General features: G+C 43.2%; 1 protein-coding gene across 2 annotated transcripts in view; it reads right to left on the bottom strand.

Annotated features, from left to right (window-relative positions):
• The window catches only part of TAF4B (TATA-box binding protein associated factor 4b), a 94655-nt gene extending 79009 nt beyond the window's left edge, over positions 1 to 15646 (bottom strand). For both annotated transcript variants that reach the window (XM_085052719.1, XM_085052718.1), the window contains exons 1-2: positions 15351 to 15646; positions 428 to 576 (exon numbers count right to left, since the gene is read on the bottom strand). In XM_085052719.1, the coding sequence (XP_084908845.1) occupies positions 428 to 576; positions 15351 to 15633 (432 nt within the window). In that variant the 5' untranslated portion in view covers positions 15634 to 15646. The remainder of the gene's footprint in view (positions 1 to 427; positions 577 to 15350) is intronic.
• Positions 15647 to 19198: the final 3552 nt, after the last annotated feature.

Genomic DNA, 19198 nt, shown 5'->3' with positions numbered 1-19198 from the left:
CAACACTACAAGAGATGGAAGCAAAAAGCCAGCAGAGCTCAGGGAAGCAGGAACATCCTAGCAACATGGGAAAGATCCTCAGTTTTACTCAGCTTCAGAGAAATATCCCACCAGAGGATCACAAGGTTGCAGGTACTAGCAGTGAACATTCAGGCAGTTTTGGTTGGCATTTTTTTTTCTTAAAATGGTTTACATCATCATCATCAAGGAGTTCATTAATTTGAACTTTATCATATGTAACAGCTAGCAAGTTTTTTCCCAAATGAGAAAGCAAAGCATATAGTGATGTTTATTGGTACAAAACCAAACACCATCACACTGTTCAGAACAGGTTCAAATGCTTATTTAACCCTCTGTAACTTATCTGCAAACCCTATTATAACTACATAACATACAGCTATGTCAAACTAAAGCTATGAGAAGTTACCTGCACAGCACATACTCTGACTGCAGGTGTGCTGGTTGGCACAGATGGTCTCACACTCGTGTTATGTTGTGTCTGGTTCTGTGGCCGTGCTATGGCCTGTTGAGATACCAGCATTAGGTGGCCATTACTGCTTCTGATGAGAACAGTTCCTGTTGAAAAAAAACCATTCAGACTGTTAGAAATTAACTTACATTAAGTTTTTCCCATATTTCTATGGAAGAAATAACCAGACTACACTGCTAATGTAATATTGAGTGTCTGACTCCAAGGAACAGCTGCCAAGAAATTTAAGAAATAAATGCACATCAGCTTTACTCTGCATCTTATGACAGAAAATAATTTCTAAATTCAAGAGAAAAACTTAACCACATGGCAACACTGAAATACTACGGGCATGCAAGATGCAAATTGCAAAGCAGTTCATCATTTGAGTCAAAAAGATATTTTGAACATTAAAAAGACAGACACACAACATATTCACACACACTGTGAATAACAGTGTGTGTGAATATGTTGTGTGTCTGTCTTTTTAATGTTCAAAATATCTTTTTGATTACTTTAACATTACTTTTAAGGAGTTCTTCAACCTGCAAAACTCATCACAGCTATCACACTTGGCTGCCTCGTCAGTTTCTTAACATTTAGGCACATACTTAGAGATGCAAACACAGCTTAGAGAAAACTGCAGTGGGAACTGAAGCCTAATTAGTATGAGTTTGCCTCCTTTATCAAGACCATCCTCCTCAGTCAAGAGGGCAGTGGTCCCCCATGAAAGTCAAGGTCACTCAGACATTCGAAGGGGTCCCTCTGTCAAGGGTGTGTTCAAAAGCATTAAAACACATGGTTTTATTGAAGCAGTTTGCCGACAAATAGGGAGATTCCAATGGGAAAGAAGAAAAAAAAAGGAAAAAAGAAAAAAGACCATTCAGCTACCAAAGCTTCCTCCCTCCTCTCCTAAGGCTCATCTCTGAAAAATCCAAAGGATTCAAAACAATGACAAATACAAAATGCCAGTGGATTCCTGGTCTGCACCACTTCAGATCCTTCAAGGGAGCTACAGAGGACCCTACCTTTCCAGCATCTCACCTCCTTTACCTCCAACAGCAGCTGCTGCAAAGTCCACCACTGAAAACACCATCCTCAAACCCCTTCACTTCACACAGACCTTTCCAATGAAAGGAAGGAGGAGGCACAGGAGAATCCAGATACATAAATAAGACTACCTCAGTGTTTCTGGAGGACTTAATTAAACTTTCTTGCAAGTTATCCAATATCTGAAACCCAGATCTTCTATGCACACTTATGATCTTTCCTAGTGTACAACAAGACTGCAGTTAAAGTCTTTTCACTACTTGGTTAGTCTGAAAACTGTCAAAATATTGCCACACAATACAGCCTAGAACACTGCTTCTGTCTGTGTTTAAATGCATACAACAGGAAAAGCCACAAGCTTCGTGAGTTGGGTTTTGTTGGTTGTTTTGGGGCTTTTTTAAAAAACATCAAGGCTATAACCACATGCTTAGAAACAGCTTTTCATCCTCCACATGTAAAAGCATAAGAGGATATCGCAAGACAACACAAAACCTGGTATAAAATTCTGTAACATCAACATATTGCCATTTACATAGCAGACACAAACTGAGAACTGCAAGAGCAGCATCTACACGATCCCCTCCTTTCTCAAGCAGCCTTTGGTAGATGGGGCAGATGTACAAGGCAGTTGCATATTCAGAAAAATACTGTTACTCCATCTGACAACTCAGCTTTCTCCTCCTCCACTGACGACTTGACTATAATTATATTTAAGTACAGATGGATCATTTAATTTAATCAATGAATGGCCGGAATTATAGAAAACATATTAGATTTCTCATTTACTTTTCATGCCATCTTATTTAGGCAGTGATTCATGGCAAACAATTTATCATCAGCCAGAAAAAGGGCATTTTTTTCTTGTTCACACCACATGCTTATGCAGATTTCAATGACAGAGAGAAAGCTGACCACATTTTGCTAGCAATAGCATTTCTCTCTACTCTAGGTCTACATTCAGGATGGCAGAAGTGTTGCTACTGGAGATTTTAGGCTTTTCTTTTACAAGCCTGCTTTAAAACATCACTGATAGCTCTACTTTTTGAGAAGGTGCATATAAACTTAAAATTTTATTCCTCTGGAGATTTGGAATGCATTAAGAGTTAGTTTTCATGTACTTGGATATTTTGTCACTACTCATTACAGTTGTCTGTTAAGTCAAATTACCAGAAGCATATATTCTACTTCTGCATTTGAGAAATCTCATTGATACCAGTCAACTCGATTACAGGGCTAGGGCTGGGACTGGTTTTGCACTACTGTTCTGAAGTTTCAGTTAGCATTTGCCAGAGATGGAGAGCCTGCTGGAAAAGTATTCCATCCTCCAGTCACCTAAATGGGGACAGTTTCCAACACAATCTACTTGCTTGTCAAGAAATTCTCTCAAGAGTGACATAGCTAGAAAGTTTATGCAAATACAATACAGTTCATATGCAAATTCTCCGACATCTCAGAAAAGAAAGGTAAACAAAAACAACTACCTCAAATATTAACAAGTCAAAGCTCCTTTACATTTGAGCAGGACAGCAATGTTCCCCAACAGGATGTAACCTGAAACATAAATCAACCTTCCCCCTAGCCACAGGATTAGTCAACACAAGGACATCCATACTGAACCAGAACACTGAAATAACCTGGCAAGAGCATCCACAGAAGTAGTTACCTAAGGCCTCTCCAGTGGTCATAGCCTTGATTGGAACATTCAACTATGCCTGTTACTTGCATGTGAGTTACAGTAAGAAATTGTTCCCCTTGGAACAAACATTAATTTCCCTGTCTTCGCCATTTGGCAGAATTTTTAACAAAGCATGGTAGCCTTTTCATGACAGCAGCTCTTTGTGACACTGGCAAAACTGTAACTCCAAACCAGTATTATGGTAATCTACTAACTACTGCTTCTGTAGGCTTAATGCTATTAATGCCTGATGATAGCACAGATAAAGCTGAAGGCAAATTTGAAACAGCTGTTAGAGCTACAGCTCCCTACACTGAAGAGCCACATCTTGTCCAAGCACAAGAAACACAGTTCTGGGCAGTTACAGCCTAATGTCACAAAGGGACAGTAAACTGACACGTTGATTGCCTGAAACATTTTGAAAGCTGTTGAGAACAGCATTTTTTACCTTTGGTTGCCACAATCTAATTACAGATTTTCACAACTTTGATACTCCCTTTCTGTCTGGAAACAAAAGCAACAACACTGTAGCTAATAGCTCAGACTCCAAGAGGTGGCACTGGAAGTCTCTTATGCCAGAAGAGGTTCCATGGCTCTCAAAACCAACGCCTGAAGTCTCATCCACTTCATACAGCTGCACAAGTGTGAAATGAGGGAACAGCAGGAGATGGTAAACTTGAAGTTCTCAATAGAAAGGTCATGTAAACAGACTTGTGCAGCTACCAAGACACTACTATCAGAAATGAAGATAAGTGCAAGAATCCACATTCTTCACTTGGTGGGGGGGAAAGATAGTACTTCATATCAAGAGCTGTTGTCACATTCACTAGAAGGCAAATATTAACAAACTAAATGTGAAAACAGATCATGTCTTGCAGTCAGTGCAACTCCACAGGAAAATGGGGGGGAGGGAGGAGACAACACACAAACATAATGCACAACCTCTGAACAGCTGAAACATGAAGTTTCAGCTAACACTTCTCAGCACTGCATTAAAATACAGAAAAGGTATTGTCGATCTGAACAAAATATCAGCACCAATGGTAGTAAATGAGCAGCAAGAAGGCATCCTCGTAACACTAGAGATGCCTTCTTTTGGGCTGCACTTCCAAGAACACTCTGATAGTTTTACTGGAGTTGTTTCAGAGAACAGGAATGACTTTCTCACTATTCATGCACTTTGATAGTAAGAGCAAGGCACAATCCCTTTGGGACTACAAAGCTGTTCCTATTTTCAAACCAAAGTGACTGGTTACCATCAGAGATTATTTCCTACATGCTTCACTGGATGTCTCTCGCAGATTAAAAATCAGCCATTTTTGCAATGAATTGAGGCTTCTGTCCCTAGATATTCTGCATGTCCTGCAGAATACTTTGGAAACATGCTTTGGAAAGTTATTTGGTTTTCCTGCACTGGCAGAGAAGGCAGTTAAAATACAATCAGCCATTTCAGCCATTTGTTCCCTGCACACCTTTCTTCAGCTGCAATCCTTCCTGTGAGAGGGCTGGAGCAGAAGTACCTGATAACCAAAACCCAACTCAGTTTCCTCCAAAGCTACACAGAATGAGCCATGCTATACCTTCTTACCTTGAAGAGGTCTCATGGAGATCTCTACCCTTTTTCCAATGTCCTACCTTCTCCTGGAACAGAGGCTGCAGGAACCCTGCCTTCAGGAGGAGTGCCGGGCAACATTCCTGCAAAGCTCAGGCAGCTACCACCCAGATCAGCCTCTATCTAGACATGCCAACAGTGTGAGCAATGGAAAATGAGAGGCCTTCTAATGAAATGTCATTTCATTACTCAAATTTGAGATCCCTCTGCTACAAATTTTCACTGTCCCAACCCTATAGGTGAAGAAAATCCTATTCTGAACTTGGTTTAGCAACCAGCCCAGGAACAAAGAAACACAGATTAGCAGGAGGAGCAGCGTCCAGGTATCTCTGCATTTTAACTAGATAGCACCAAAACCTCACTGGAGACATGAACAAGAAATGTGGGATGACAGCAGAGATCTGTTTATGCCACTGTATGTAATGCCACCTGCAAGGGCTTCACTGTATTTCAGGGAATAGCGTTAAGGAAACCACAACGTTGTTAACATAAAGCTGTGCTGCCAACTGAATGTATGCTAAAAACATCCCACCATAAGGGCAACTTCCACCCTGTAAGACAAGCCTGAGGCCATTTCTGAAGGGGAATTTCACCCAGAAATTTCCTGAGATGAACCAGATGTCATTTGTGCTCCAGTGGAGATACACCTTATGCTGTTATACCTGAAGCTGAAGTTGTCAAGTTAAGCCACCACTTCCATTACATGGTTTCTAACCCAGCTGCTCAACCAAACAGCTCTTGGGAGCTGCTGGCTAGGGAATAACGTGAGGAAATGGAAAGAAGTCTTTTGTTCCTAAAATAAAATACAAGCAAAAACCAACCACAATGAGACCAAACTCATTTAAGAGAACACAAGTTACAAAAGCTGCTTTCAAAGAAGGGTAAATTTAGCTTAATTCAAAACAAGGAGTGCCTGCATCAGATATGCTGCCAGCCTCAGTGAAGTGCACTTTAACACCAACAACAAGGCTCAATAAGACTTCCAAATCAGCAACTGAACAACAAAAATGTTTTAAAACAACAGTAATGTGTCAGAGCTCTCTGTTTCTAAACAAATCCCATTCTTTCACTGAGCTACTCAAAATAAAAAAATAGCTTTTAAGGCAGTTATTCAAGGTAAGACCTAACTTTAAAGGGGATGTTTTAATAGGACACTAAGTGGCAATTTTAAAAGAATATTGGTTTTAAGTTTCTTTGACTATTTAGGATCATTAAAAATTTGGAAAATAAAAAGCCAAACACTAGTAATCCATGCAACAGCTTTGAATAGAGTTTTTAGCTCTAAAGCCATTCTTTAGGGAAAAAAAGTATGGTTTTTTCCTCTTTAACCCCATTTATTGAGCCCTACAGAACAGGTCCCTTTTAAGTTTTGAAAACACATTACAGGACTGAATAAGACAGACCAAAAAAAGGCATTATTAGAGACACAGACTATTCAGGCAGTGATTGTATCAAGGTGCATTATGTCATAGATTAGTTGAAAAAGAGTGCTAAAGAGGCACAAAGTGTTAATGAAATACTATGAAAGACAGTAACTTAACTTTTACCTGACTTACATAACCCTTCTAATATGCTGGGGCTGTGATGTTATCAGATGAAGTATGGTCTGTAGTGCATGCAGGAGGACTACTTACTCCCCATGACCCTCACTCGGTACTTGAGTTTTCCTAGAGGTCTACTACAAATTTCTATAATGGAGATGAAGAAACAAGGACAACAGACCAATTTGGAGGCAACATCTAGCTGTGCTTTTCACTATCTTAGGAAAGAAACTACAACAAAGATCTAGAGGGTACACAAAGCTACCTCACCACAGGCTCCCAATAATAACTCCCAATCTCTAACTTCTATTCTTAAATACAACTGATTTCAATTGTATTTCTTCTGTGAAGTAATAAAGATCACCTGTTTTGGGCTTTTCTTGGGAAAAAAAAAAAAAACTGTGGCTGTTCTTAGATTTCCCAGATAAGCAGAGTAGAGGGCTCATCTACACTGTATGGGGTCAAGACAAGTTGTTCAGCATCCACACTACACCCACAAAACATTTTACTCCATACAACAAATCATTCCAACTTTTGGAAGCCAATTCTAATTGATGTAAGAAGAATTCAGCAATGCCCAACCCATAATCAAGTACTGCTACTGCCTCACCACACATCCTCAACCAATTAATTCCATTCACATTTTGTTTCACAAACTAAATAATTACAGATCTTAGAAATCACCCTCTCTGCTCTTTCCCTTTGTTCCAGGGAAGCTTCTAAACTAATGGGTCTTTATAGCAATGGCTCAGGACCAGTGACTAGCATGTAGATATTGCAGAGTCACAGTGAGATGTCAGATTTTGAATTCCAATGAAAGACACCTTGCTTTGCTTTATGATATGGAAATCATAAATTTCCATGTCAGGAGAAAAAAATTCAAGGGCATAATCCCCATATTCTTTCATGCTACAACAGAACACAGTCTAAATAAAATACAACACAATGTTACACCCATACATTCTTTAAAGACGTTGATTGCATCTTTGCCAACTGCACTACAGATTAATGTAGACTCTGGCCTACAGTTTTGAGGGGTGATGTCTGACATCTCACCTTCTCAAAGCCAGTGACCAGCTTTCCTCACAGACATCACTGTCCAGCTGACAACATTAATGTTTCCCAGACCTTCTGGGTTGCTGTGAGCAGTGTGTTAAACCACCACCATGTATCCACAACGCTGTCACACTAACAGCTCATGGGGCTTACAGTCCCAGCAAAGGCTGCTGCTTCCAGTAACTCCAACCTTTCTCTGGCTAAGCACCTTTCCATGCTAACAGCAGGCACCAGCTCCTGAGACACCCAGCACAGACACAGCCTTTCCAAGCACAGGGAGCCAGGAAAGGTATGATGCTGTCTCTGCAGGCAGGATGGAGCAGACTCTGATATCCTATTGTTTCAAACAGTCTGGAATAACAGACACCACACATCTTTTTCAAGAGTGTAAACGAAGTCCCCTCTCCCTCCCTTCTTCCAGGAACTACACACTAAGTGCTAAACCCGCAAAAATCTGAAGCCAAGTTTCACACACTGCTCAACCAGCAAGTCCTATCCAAGCTGTTGGAGAGACTAGCTGCTCATCAATGCATTTTGGTGCCCATATGGATATCTGTTTAACAGTCTAGCAACTGGGCCCCCTAGTGCTGATGCCTTTTCACAGAATATGGGCCTACGTTTCAGTGTTAAGAGCTCTCGACTGCACACACAGTTGAGCTTCTTTCCTTGAGAATACATTTACAGCCACACAATTTTACAGTTATGGTAGAACTCTTAAGCAAAACGGTACTCATTGCAAGGGTAGTTAAATATTTGGGATTTTTTTTTTTTTAACAAGCAACAGATGTACATATCAACCATCTAAAGAAAATCTGGACATTGCAATGATACTTGGAGGGGATGTAAATAACCAGCAAGTTTTCTGGGCATAGTTACAAGATGGCACTACTGTTTCTATTTGGATTCAGAGCATGTTTATTACACTTGAATCCCAACAGATGTTGTTTTTATTGAGTGTAGGCATAGGGGATTCCCAGCCAATGCTGTGTACCACAAGGCAGAGCCTTATTTGATATTGTGATAATATCTAGCTCTTGTCCTTGGGCCACACCTTTCAGCAACTGGGATCATTTCCCATCAGCATTTCCCCATCGCATCTTTGTGGTTTGCAACTTTGCACCTTGAGGCTTGGTTGCTTTCCTATCTGAGTAATCAGACAGTTCTAAGATTGTCTACAGCCAAGATGATCTGACTTGAGTGCTCTCCAGGACCCAAATTACCTCATCCAGGAGCTTCAAATATTTGCAGAGGACTCAGCTGATGGCAGTGAAATAGTATCTCAAAGGAGCAAAGTGACACTTCCTTACTCTTGAGACAATTCCTACTGCACTCAAAGAAGCACTGAGTCTCTACACCACATCCTCCTGTGTACTCCTAGTATTCACCGGAGTGAAATTCTTTAAATAGCAAGTTATATGCTAGGCACACTGCAGCCATATATATACAGCACATGGCTTTCTAAGGACCAGAAGGTATGCCAGTAGCCTGCACTTGCATTTCTGGAACAGCCATTAAGCTGTTACAGAGAAATCTGAAGCTGAAGTGTTGAACCACAAATCTTAACTTTAAACCAAGAGTTGCTAAAAACATCATTGGTGTCTTGGTAGTGTTCTAACAAAGGACAAGATCAGTCCCCTTTAAATCTCTGTCTCCTTTAAATAAGAGGAGAATCAAGTCAGTTAATTCAGATTGATTTTACAATAGGACACTTGTTTCCTTGTTGCTGACTTGGGGACCAGCAGAAAGTTGAATTCCACTTCCTTTCTTCTAAAAGTACAAATTCACTCCTCAGCTGGATGGCTTTTCACTTGCAAACAAGGGATCAACACTGAATTTTAACAGTGATCACCACCTTGCTCCCTTTGTGATGGAGCTAACAAAAATTATTGCAGAAGACAGAAAAACCTTCATGGGAAGCATTAGCTTCTGTCTACACAGATATTGTGGGAACTTTCACCAGAACTGTATGATATTTGTCAAGTGCCTAGTATGCAAGCCATGTATAAAGGTGTTCTGACTGCACTTACCCCCTTCAACAGAGAACACTGGCTGCCCCACTGAGCCTGCCTGGTAACACAGCACCCATCAGCCAGCTGGACCAGGATCCCAGGGCTCCACTGGGACTAGGTGGCAAATGCCACTGGGCAAGCTGCCAGGGCAAGTCTTCAGGTGCTGTGCCCGCCAGGGCATGCTGTTTCACCCAGTCGTTAATCTAGCCTGGACATCCACCCACAGAACTCCAATTTCCCAGGCATCTCCTAGGAGCATCCAGTAGTAACGAAAGCATCTCCTTTGCCTCCACCAAACTGGAAGCGTGCACTGGAAGAAGTCTGCAAACATGAGCTATGAAAATTAAGTGTTACCATATCATCGTACAGCACAGTAAGATCACTAAAAGCTTAACTGGTTCACCAGCCTTTATAGATCCTAGATATGGTCATTAGCAACAAGGATCTTCCCATCTATTGCCATTCCTACTCTGCTTCAGTTGCAATCAGAGATCATTTCCTCAAGACACTGGTGGAAAAGATCCGTTAGTGGACTTTGTTCTGAAGGTGATCCAGAGGGCAAAACAAACCCTAATCCTGACAATTTGAACAGTAAGACACTTAAAAACACCTACGGCAATCTTCTCCATTTTGCAAAATATACTTGCTTTTCTTCTGACATCATCAGTTTTTACAAAAGTAGCTTAATGCACAGAGAATTCCGGAAAAAGTATTTGCCTTTCAGTTTTGTCTAAATGGTTAATGCAGTACTAATTATTCACCTCTGATAGTTACCAGAAGCGTTGCAATTTACAGCAAAACTTGCATATGCAACTGTAAATACAATCCCACCCACTAGGCACACCACAGATTGCAATCACGCGGCATAACAAATACCTGGTTCTCTAAAATGATTTAAAAAACCTGATATTGCAACTACTCAGAATAACAACACATGGTCTTACCCAGTTTTTATCAGCATCTTTGGAAAAAAGAATTCTGAAACATAATTAGTGTTTCTTCCAGCTGTCACTTGTGTGTGGATGATGCTATTTTTACTGCTACAAGCTGAAAGGTCCTTTAAATGCTGCAAAAGCAACACAAGTCAGGCTCACATTCTCTCTCTTCTAAGAATTAAAAAAAATGTACTATTCCCCAAACTGTAGCTGTAAGTCTTTGCAATACACTCCAATTGACTGCAAAATCTGAACACCATGTAACATTAATTTTACTGGGCATCATATTTCCATGCTTCAGAATTCAGAATGCATCTTTTCTTTTCTTCCTGTGTGTTGGAAAACCATAAATCTAGACATTAGCTTTACATCTTCTGCCAAGATTTAAATCTTAATTTCCACATGGCTGTGCACTTAATGATATGAAGGCATTATTTTGCTAGACACACAGAATCCTGAAAGCAAAATCAAGCCCTACAGTGCAGCTGAAATTTCAACTGGTTACAGCAGAAGACATTTCCTTGCTATTACTTAAGTTTGACTTAGTTCTTCAGGTCTGCCAAAGCTCTGTTGACCCTTCCTCAGGGAAAAAAAAAAAAAAAGTTGATTGGTGTCACCTAATGTGAAATGAGAAGTCTGCAGAGAATCCATCCCAAGAAGCCTACTGAACAGAACATTATTGGGATACAAAAGGTTACAATCATCGATTATTTAGCCCCTACTGGTCTAAGCACAAGTACTATGCTCAGACTTCATGGGATTATCAACATCCAGAAACTGCAAACTTCAAAGGAATTTCTAGGGGTTTCTGCCTGTTGAAACAAGAAATCTTAGACAGCCTACTCCTACTCAAACATAATATAAACTAAGAAGTATTTTAAAATCAGCTCTTCCTCCTATTCTAAAGCAAAGGACCAGATACAAATATGAAAATATTGAATTCCTCATTTTTTTACCACTGAAAAACAACAACTCTAACATGAAGAGGGAGATTCGCAGCACTTTGCGTGAGACGTATTAGGTCAAATTCGAAAGCAGAAGGCAGTAGCATCCAGATGTTTATCAGCCCTCACCTCTTCAGGTTACCTTAGTTTTATATCCAATTAAGAGAAACCCAACAAGACCAGGCTCCATACCATCCCACTGCAGTTTTGGAATACCCACACCAGTTCTCTCCTTCCCACCCACAGGAGTCCCTGCGCTGCCTGCCTGCCTCTTGCCACACAGCCCCAGCCACCTGACACAAACAGTGGCTGTGCTTTCTGAAGTTACTGCTGTCAGCCTAGATAAGCTGCAGGCAGTGGAAAACCTCCCTCAGACAAGGCAAAACATCCAAACAAAGACAACTGAGCTGCAAACAGAAACCAGGAAGCTGTACCTGCTGCTGTTCCCCTCTAAGTCAGGTGCAAAGGAAACCTTATACAGAGACCATGTCTTGCACCACATTGCTAGTGAAATTACAGCACACTCAGGGCATCTTCTCTTTGCTGATACTGTGCTTGCTCAGGCCCACTGGTGTTAGCAATAATGGCAGGCATAAAACAGAAATACACACACCAGAGGCTTCCAATGCTACAGTGAAGAGTGATGGCAGCTGCTGCCACAGCCCTGTAAGCAGCAGAGTGGCATAAGGTGAAGTTTTCGAAGAGCTTCCCTGCTCTAAGCAGATTGAAGGTAACAATGGAGCATCCCTGGCATCTGATTCAGTTCTGTCCTTTTTTATCCCACCAAAAAAGAAGCTGATATATCTGCTAATTGTCCTTTAAACACCTGCTTTGAATGAGCATTCCAGGGCCAGTGATACACCGAAAGTACAGACACAGAAGTGATAAAAATCTAAGTTCAAGAAAAGTAAACAAGAAAACCAAGAAACAACATTCTTTTTGCTCATTTTATGCTCTTTTTCCACCGTCCACTTCTCCAAAGCAGTGTGAGCCCCAAAGACACTAAGGTGAACTATAGACATTTGTCACAGCCCTTGTCACTCCTTCCACTTCCCACCTCTCTCCTCCTGTTCAATAGCATAGCCCATCCATTTCTCCCCCCAACACTAAGCTCAGGTTAACCAAGGACACAATTCCTGGTTAAGCAGATGGTCCATGACGTGAGATGTTTCAAGATCAGCACAGGCCACACTGAGCTCAGGACAGGGGCAGCACTGCACTCACCATGCCAGTCTGCTCTCTGCAGACTCACACGAGTCTACATGCAAATCCTTCTGAAATGCTGCTAGCGTGTTCTTGTCAACAAAGAGGGAAACTGAGGAAAGGTCCCTTTGGCAGATCACACAAACTTCCTTCATTTGGGAGGACACAGTCCAACCATTCAGTCTAAGAGCTGATGGTATGCACAGTCCAAAGACCAAACCCAAACCCTGAAGTCAGACCAGCTGGAGTCCTGCTGCGTGCTAAGCCCTCAGTGGTGGTCAGCCAGGGATGGACTGGTTCAGGAGGATGGTGTTGGGCACCAGCAGCACTGCTCTGACAGCTGGCTGCTTCGCTGAAAACCAGCACTTTGTAGAGGAAATCATAGGAAGGTGATGAAAAAAACCCTTGTTACTCACGAGCAAGTCTGTGTCCTTCAAGACCAGGAGAACTTTCAAAGTTCAGTGATCTTTGCTGGGTAACCAGACAGAAAGAGGCACTTGGCATATGGCCAATCTGTGCTCAGAGACATGAGAAATCATACCTGTCATCTGCCTTTCCCACCTCCTGGCTTTAGAAACAATGCCCATTCCAGGCCACAAGCAGGTTATGAGTTACTCAGGATGACCAGTAAGGGCAATGCTGTCCAGCCTCCCTCAAAATAAGCCACCTCAAATATTTCCCTTTGAAACTCAAGGGAAGGATGTTTTCTGTATGCATTTTTTCTTAGGAGGTGCCACAAAAGTTGAATGCCATGATTTTAAACCTAAGCGCATTTTCCCTTCTGTATTTCATCCTGTATGGCTAGATTTGGCACTTTATTTGAAATACAAACTTTCCAAGCCAAAGAATTTGGTGGTTTATCCCACTTTCTTTTTTTAATGATGCTAACACTTGTACTTAAATGCTATTCATCTTGCATTTTTTATTATTAATTAAAAATTTAACCCACCTAGAAGACAGTGGTAAAATACTAACACTTACTGAAGACAGAATGCATTTTTATATAACCTTACAACAATTACTTAGACAAGTTTCCCTGAAACTTTGATCCATTTGAAATCTGACATCTGTGTTTCCTCTGAAGCCCTAAAGTCCATACAGTTATTTTAATTTACAATGCTGCACAGTGCCACCACCTCTGAACTTCTGATACAAAGACTGCCTTGTCCCAGAAGCAAGGAGAACAAGCTGATGCAACTGAAGAGTAATACTACTTTTGTTACATCTGCCTACTACCACAATTCAAGTCAGATGACATTCAACAGTATACCTGGATGTAATCAAACCTAAGGCACTACAAAAAACCCCTAAGTTTTGCTAACTTGTAGTTCCCAAACTGCAGGCAACTCACATGAGCATTCACCTTCACAGAAAGGTATTTAACTGAATGTCAACACATTTCAGAAAGCAAAAATATTAGATACAAAACTTGAATAGGTGGGGAGCCCTGCTACAAAAAGCTAATATATTTCCATCATGGTTTATTTCAGAGGAAAGTTGGCAAAGGATTTAGACTCATCTTTGACTGCTGACTACCCAGACATTACAGCGTCATGAGTGCTGGGAAATCTACAGTGAAACTGACTGACTAAAGACTTTTGTTTAATTAGCATTATATATCTCCTTGGGAGGTGCATATCTTTGATAAAGACATTGGGACTTAAAAAAAAATGAGGAAAGGAAAAAAAAGGCAAATATGCGCTACCAGCACAGGGATTACTGTAAAACCAGTCACCCTTTTCAGCAATATCCGACCTGAAAGTAATTGCAACAGATGCTCCAACAACAGAAATGTCCTGGCAGGAAATAATTATAGCATCAAACAGCAATAAAGTCATTACATATCTTGGGGTCTCAACAGAGCGAGACCAAAACCCATGGAAGCAAACTCACTTTTATTTAAAAAAATAGCATTTAAATGCAGCTCAACAGGGAGAAGTGGGAAGTTCAGAACCAACAGCATCTTCCTCTGAAGAGAAAGTGCAGGGAGAAGCCCTGGCTAACCCCCTGCTGCTATCCAAAGTATTAAGCTGTCTGTATCAGCACTGTGCAATTTCTGTGATAATATTTTTGCTGCTACTATAGGAAGCACCTCTGTAAAGGGTGGTATCTCTCTGAACTCACGTTTCCCACACAGGTTTTACAGGAAAAAAGCGTTGCAAGGAGCAACACGTAATGAACTTTCAACTCTGCCCTCCTCAGGCACGGCAGTATTTTGTTCCACGGGCAGTCCCATCCGCCTGGCTGTGCCAGTGACAAGAGTTCCCGCGGGACTGCCTGGTGGGAGGGGAGCGCGGGCAGCCCGACCCGCACCGTGAGTTACGGGAGTCGCTCTGCAGTGCCTACCCACGCTCACAGCCCCCTCCCGAGATACTCCTCCATCCAACCTCCACGAAAGGCTCGAGCAGTCGTTTTCAAGTCACATATTACGGTAACTTGGCCAGCGAGTTTTTGGTTACTCGTCTTCCTCCTCGTGCTATCCAGCAAAGAAGTTGCCGTTATCCAGAGACTTCCAGATCCATCCTCCAGACAGGCTGCAAGCATCCCCAGCGCTACCCGACTGAACGCAGTCACACTGCCAATGCCCTGCAAGGCAGACACACACGCCGGTTCCCACAAGTTTGGGGCAGACAACCAGCCCGCGGAACACACACCGCCACTACCATCACCGCCACCATCACCACCACCCCCGCCGCCCTGCCCGTCCTTCGCCACGGCTCGCCTCCAGCAGCAAGGGCAGCGCGGTGAGCTCCCCGTCCTGCCCACCGGTCCCCCGGCAGCGACGACCGCGACACGCCGGGAAGTCGCGACACGGGACGTGCCCGCAGCTGGGGCAGCCCGGCAGGGATCACTCACCTGGGGGCAGCTGCAAGTTGGCCGGCAGCTGCAGGGTGGCGGTGGGGGGCCCCTTGGGCGCCACCGGCCGCGGGACACCAGTAGCGGCACCCGGGGCCACCGGGGTCCCCGCGGGGACGGCCGCCGGGCACAGCGGCGTGGCGGCGGCGGGCGCGGGACCGCCGGGCACGGCGGCGGCAGGGCTGCTCCGGTCGGGAGCCGAGCCCGCGGCTGGGGCGCAGGCGGCCGCCTGCTCCGGGTGCCCGCCGGGCATCAGCCTGACGGGGGCCGCCGAGGCGCTCATGGAGGGGGAGGCGGCGAGGGCACGGCGGGCGGCCGCGTCGCGCAGAGCCCCGCGGCGCCCCGCAGCATCGCGGGCGGGGGGCGCTCAGGCGCTGCCCCGGCCGGCCGCTCGCCCGCGGAAACACATGGCAGCGCCGCTCCTCCGGCTCCCGGGCGCCGCGCACGTGGGCCCCGCCGGCCCGGCCTCCCCTGCCGGCGGCGGGAGGAGGGAGGGGAGAAGGGAGAAGGGCGGTCCCACGCCGCCAGCGCGTCCTACTGCGGCGGCGCCCGGCCCGGCCCCGCCGCCCCTCGGAGCCCGCCCGTGTTTATGGAGCCATGCGGACCCCGCCGCCCCTGCCGCGTTGAAGCTGGCGGCGGCGGAGGGAGCCCGGGCAGCCGGCGGGGGACGCGCCCGGAGCCCCGGGATGGGGTGACGCGTGGGTGGCCGCGGCAGAGCTGCTCCTCCCGCCGTGCCAGCCTCCGGCCCGCCTACCTGCGCCAGACCACCCCCGGCTGTACCTGGGCTGCAGGTGCCCTTGGGGCTTCCATTCAAAACACGAGCAGCTCCGCCAAGTGTGAGAGTTCGCCGGGTGGTGATAGGAACTTGCTGACAGGCCGAGAAGGCGAAAGCGGCACGGACCTGTAAGGATGCAGGGGACTAAGCTGTCCCGTTTGACCTTCATGCCCGGGGCTCGACTTGAAAAAAGCCTGAGGGAGGACGTGGAACTCAGTCCTCCCCTGTAAAGCAAGTGTAATCCTGACAGAATACATACAGCTCAGCTCTAAAAACACATTTCAGAATATATATGAAAGTTTTTGCACGTGTGATAGGGAACTCAGCATGACCTTCAGCAGCTCTTCTTTGAGGCTGTTGTGTGTTATAGCCAAGTTTGGACTGAATTCCTATACATTTTAAAGCATGTTTATGCACATGCTTTATTTTACCCATAAAACTTAAGGTATATTGCTTATATCTACCCAATTGAGCACATCATAAGCAATTACAAAATTCAGGGCCTGGTGTAAGTTAGATTAAAGTGGTACAAAAACACAAAGCCCAAAAAATATTAAGAGAGAAAAGATGTTTTTTCAGGTAGAAATGCAGACAAGAAAGGGAAACACTGCTCTTTTTGACCATTTTGAGTAACAACCTTGCTTGATTACGCAGCGTTCCTGCTTTATATTACTGTCAGCAGCAACAGAAACAGGTATAGTAGAGAATTGCTCAGCTCTCACCATGTCTATCCTATTCCAGAACAAATAAGCCCAAAATCTCAGAGGTGGCAGCAGCAGTGGTCACAGTTTCCAAGTGTCAGAGCAAGCCAGGAAGATGGTGAAAGAGGAGAGGTGATAACGCAAGAGTGAGCATCCTCTGTACTTTTTACAGCTCTGCCAAGTCTGACCAAATTACATGGCTTCTTACACACATGAAGCTGTGTTACACACACAAAGTAATGACCAGGGTACAGTGAGTTACCTCCTACATGCCAAAGAATGCACAGAGACCAGCAGACAGGGACGCTTCAGTTTCAGCAAAGACCAGCAGTGACTGATGGCAGAAAGGAAGAAGATGCAAAGCAAGGCATCATGTAGATTTTTCTTAGACTTCAATAAGAATGGAGTTGGCTTATTACTTAAAGCCAGGCTTTTATCTTCTTGGGGCCATTGAACTTGAGGGAATCTCTGAGACTCCCATACAAATGCTCAGGAATGAAAGCATATATGAAATAGGCAAAAAGAAACAGCTGAAGACAGCAGAAGTGTATGCACTAAAGCTGCAAAGCACAACAGTGTGTGAAAATAGGAAGTAGAAAACACAGCATAGTGAGAGAAAGTAATACATGAATCTAGGACCAAAGGATGCAATATGAAATACAATGCAAGAAAAGGCATAGCCTAATTATAATAGAGGAAAAAAAATGCCATAGCCCAGTGAAAAAAACCAGAATATTTAGAAATATGCTTATCTTTAAATAAAATGAAAAAGTTAAAGTGCTGTAAGTGTCCTCTCCAAACAAAGCTGAGGCACTCATCATTCTATGAAACTGCACAGGAAATAAAAGGAAGAGTCCTTTTTCGCACTGGAAAAATGTGTTATCATAGAGGCCCAGTACACAATTTTTATTAACAAAGTTAAGAAAAATGCAAAAAGTCATCCAGAATAAAAAGGAACAAAGAATTTGGAGTTTGAAAGCTATTTTTCATAACTGAACAGGTTACAACACATGTAAGGAAAGTTACTTTTGTCACTGCTTGGAGTTTTAGGGTTTTTCAAAAATCTTTATTCTCTTGGGTAACTGCAACCATCAAAAAAACTCCCATACATTGAAAAACTGAATTTTCAAACTCATCATTCTTGTCTACAGTCTTTTTTACCCCGAGACCTTGTCTGGGGGATACTGCTAAACATGGTAACTGCTTTTTAAAGTCAGCTGAAGATACATCTAACTGTTCCTTCCATGAACACCCAGCCTTGACAAACTGACCTGTTTTACTACTTCAAATAACCCATGAATGGGCTCATCTGGCAGTCATATAGAAGTACCTTCTTTACCTTCAAGGCATAGGAAAGCATTAGTGCAAACAGCAGTTCATATTTCCTTTCCAGGAGGTATTAGGTTATATAGATACTGCCCATAGTCTGCTCAGCAGAACATGCTTCCAAGAGCTGAGACCTACACAGTGCACACAGAATCGGTCTGTGCTGTTCTAAGCTTTCTGGAGGCTTTCAAATAGCGTATTTGAAATACAAATCACTCTCCATAAAGCTACTCACCCTCCAAAATTTCTGTCCACACAGCAGGTGTAACTCTTCAAAAGACAGACCTTTAAAAGTCCGTAGGTCTTGAGTGAGTTTCAAATAAAACAATGGTTTTAGCTTCCTATAACCCTACAAAATCTATCTAGTATGCTTCAAGGGTTTTTAATCTGTCCACAATCCTTTTTACAAAAGCTTTATTTTCTCTTAGTTGGGAATGCAGGAATAGAACACATGACAAAAATACTAAGTAATGGGAATAAGAGTTGCAAATGTGCATTTGTTTACTAATGAAAACAAAAAAGTGAAGTCACAGGTAGAAATATCAGCAGTAACCACACCTGCATTTTGGTTGCAATTTGAGTAGATGTTTTGGTTTGTTTGTTTATAGTCAGAGCTTCAGTCTGCCCTGTTTTTTTCTGTCTTGACTGATGATCTTTTTATGGAGATGCCTTTTTCTTTTGGATATTCAGGTCACAATGTATATACAGATTTGCATAAGTCAAAGTATTTTTTCCATGAGGTACAGTACCCTGCAGCTTAAAAACTTTATAAAACATTTAAAAGTACAACAGGAAGGTATAACAAAATAATTGGGCATATACTTTTATGCTGCTATAAGACATAAAGCTTGGTTCACTATACTAAGCTGCTAATAGCAAGAGAGCTAGCAGTGAGGCATGTGAAGTCCCAGTAGAGGAATTCCTGTCTGGCTGTGCACCTGCAGTTACAGCTGATTGGAGGGACCCCAAGCTACATCACAGAATCATGGAAACATTTATGTTGGAAAAGACCACCAAGATCATCAAGTCCAACCATTACCCTGCTC

This window comes from Lichenostomus cassidix, chromosome 2, assembly GCF_008360975.1.
Source record: "Lichenostomus cassidix isolate B80296 chromosome 2, HeHo_3.0, whole genome shotgun sequence".
Taxonomy (NCBI): domain Eukaryota; kingdom Metazoa; phylum Chordata; class Aves; order Passeriformes; family Meliphagidae; genus Lichenostomus; species Lichenostomus cassidix.
Note: the sequence above shows the minus strand (reverse complement) of the source record. Positions and strands in the feature narration are given on the sequence as shown.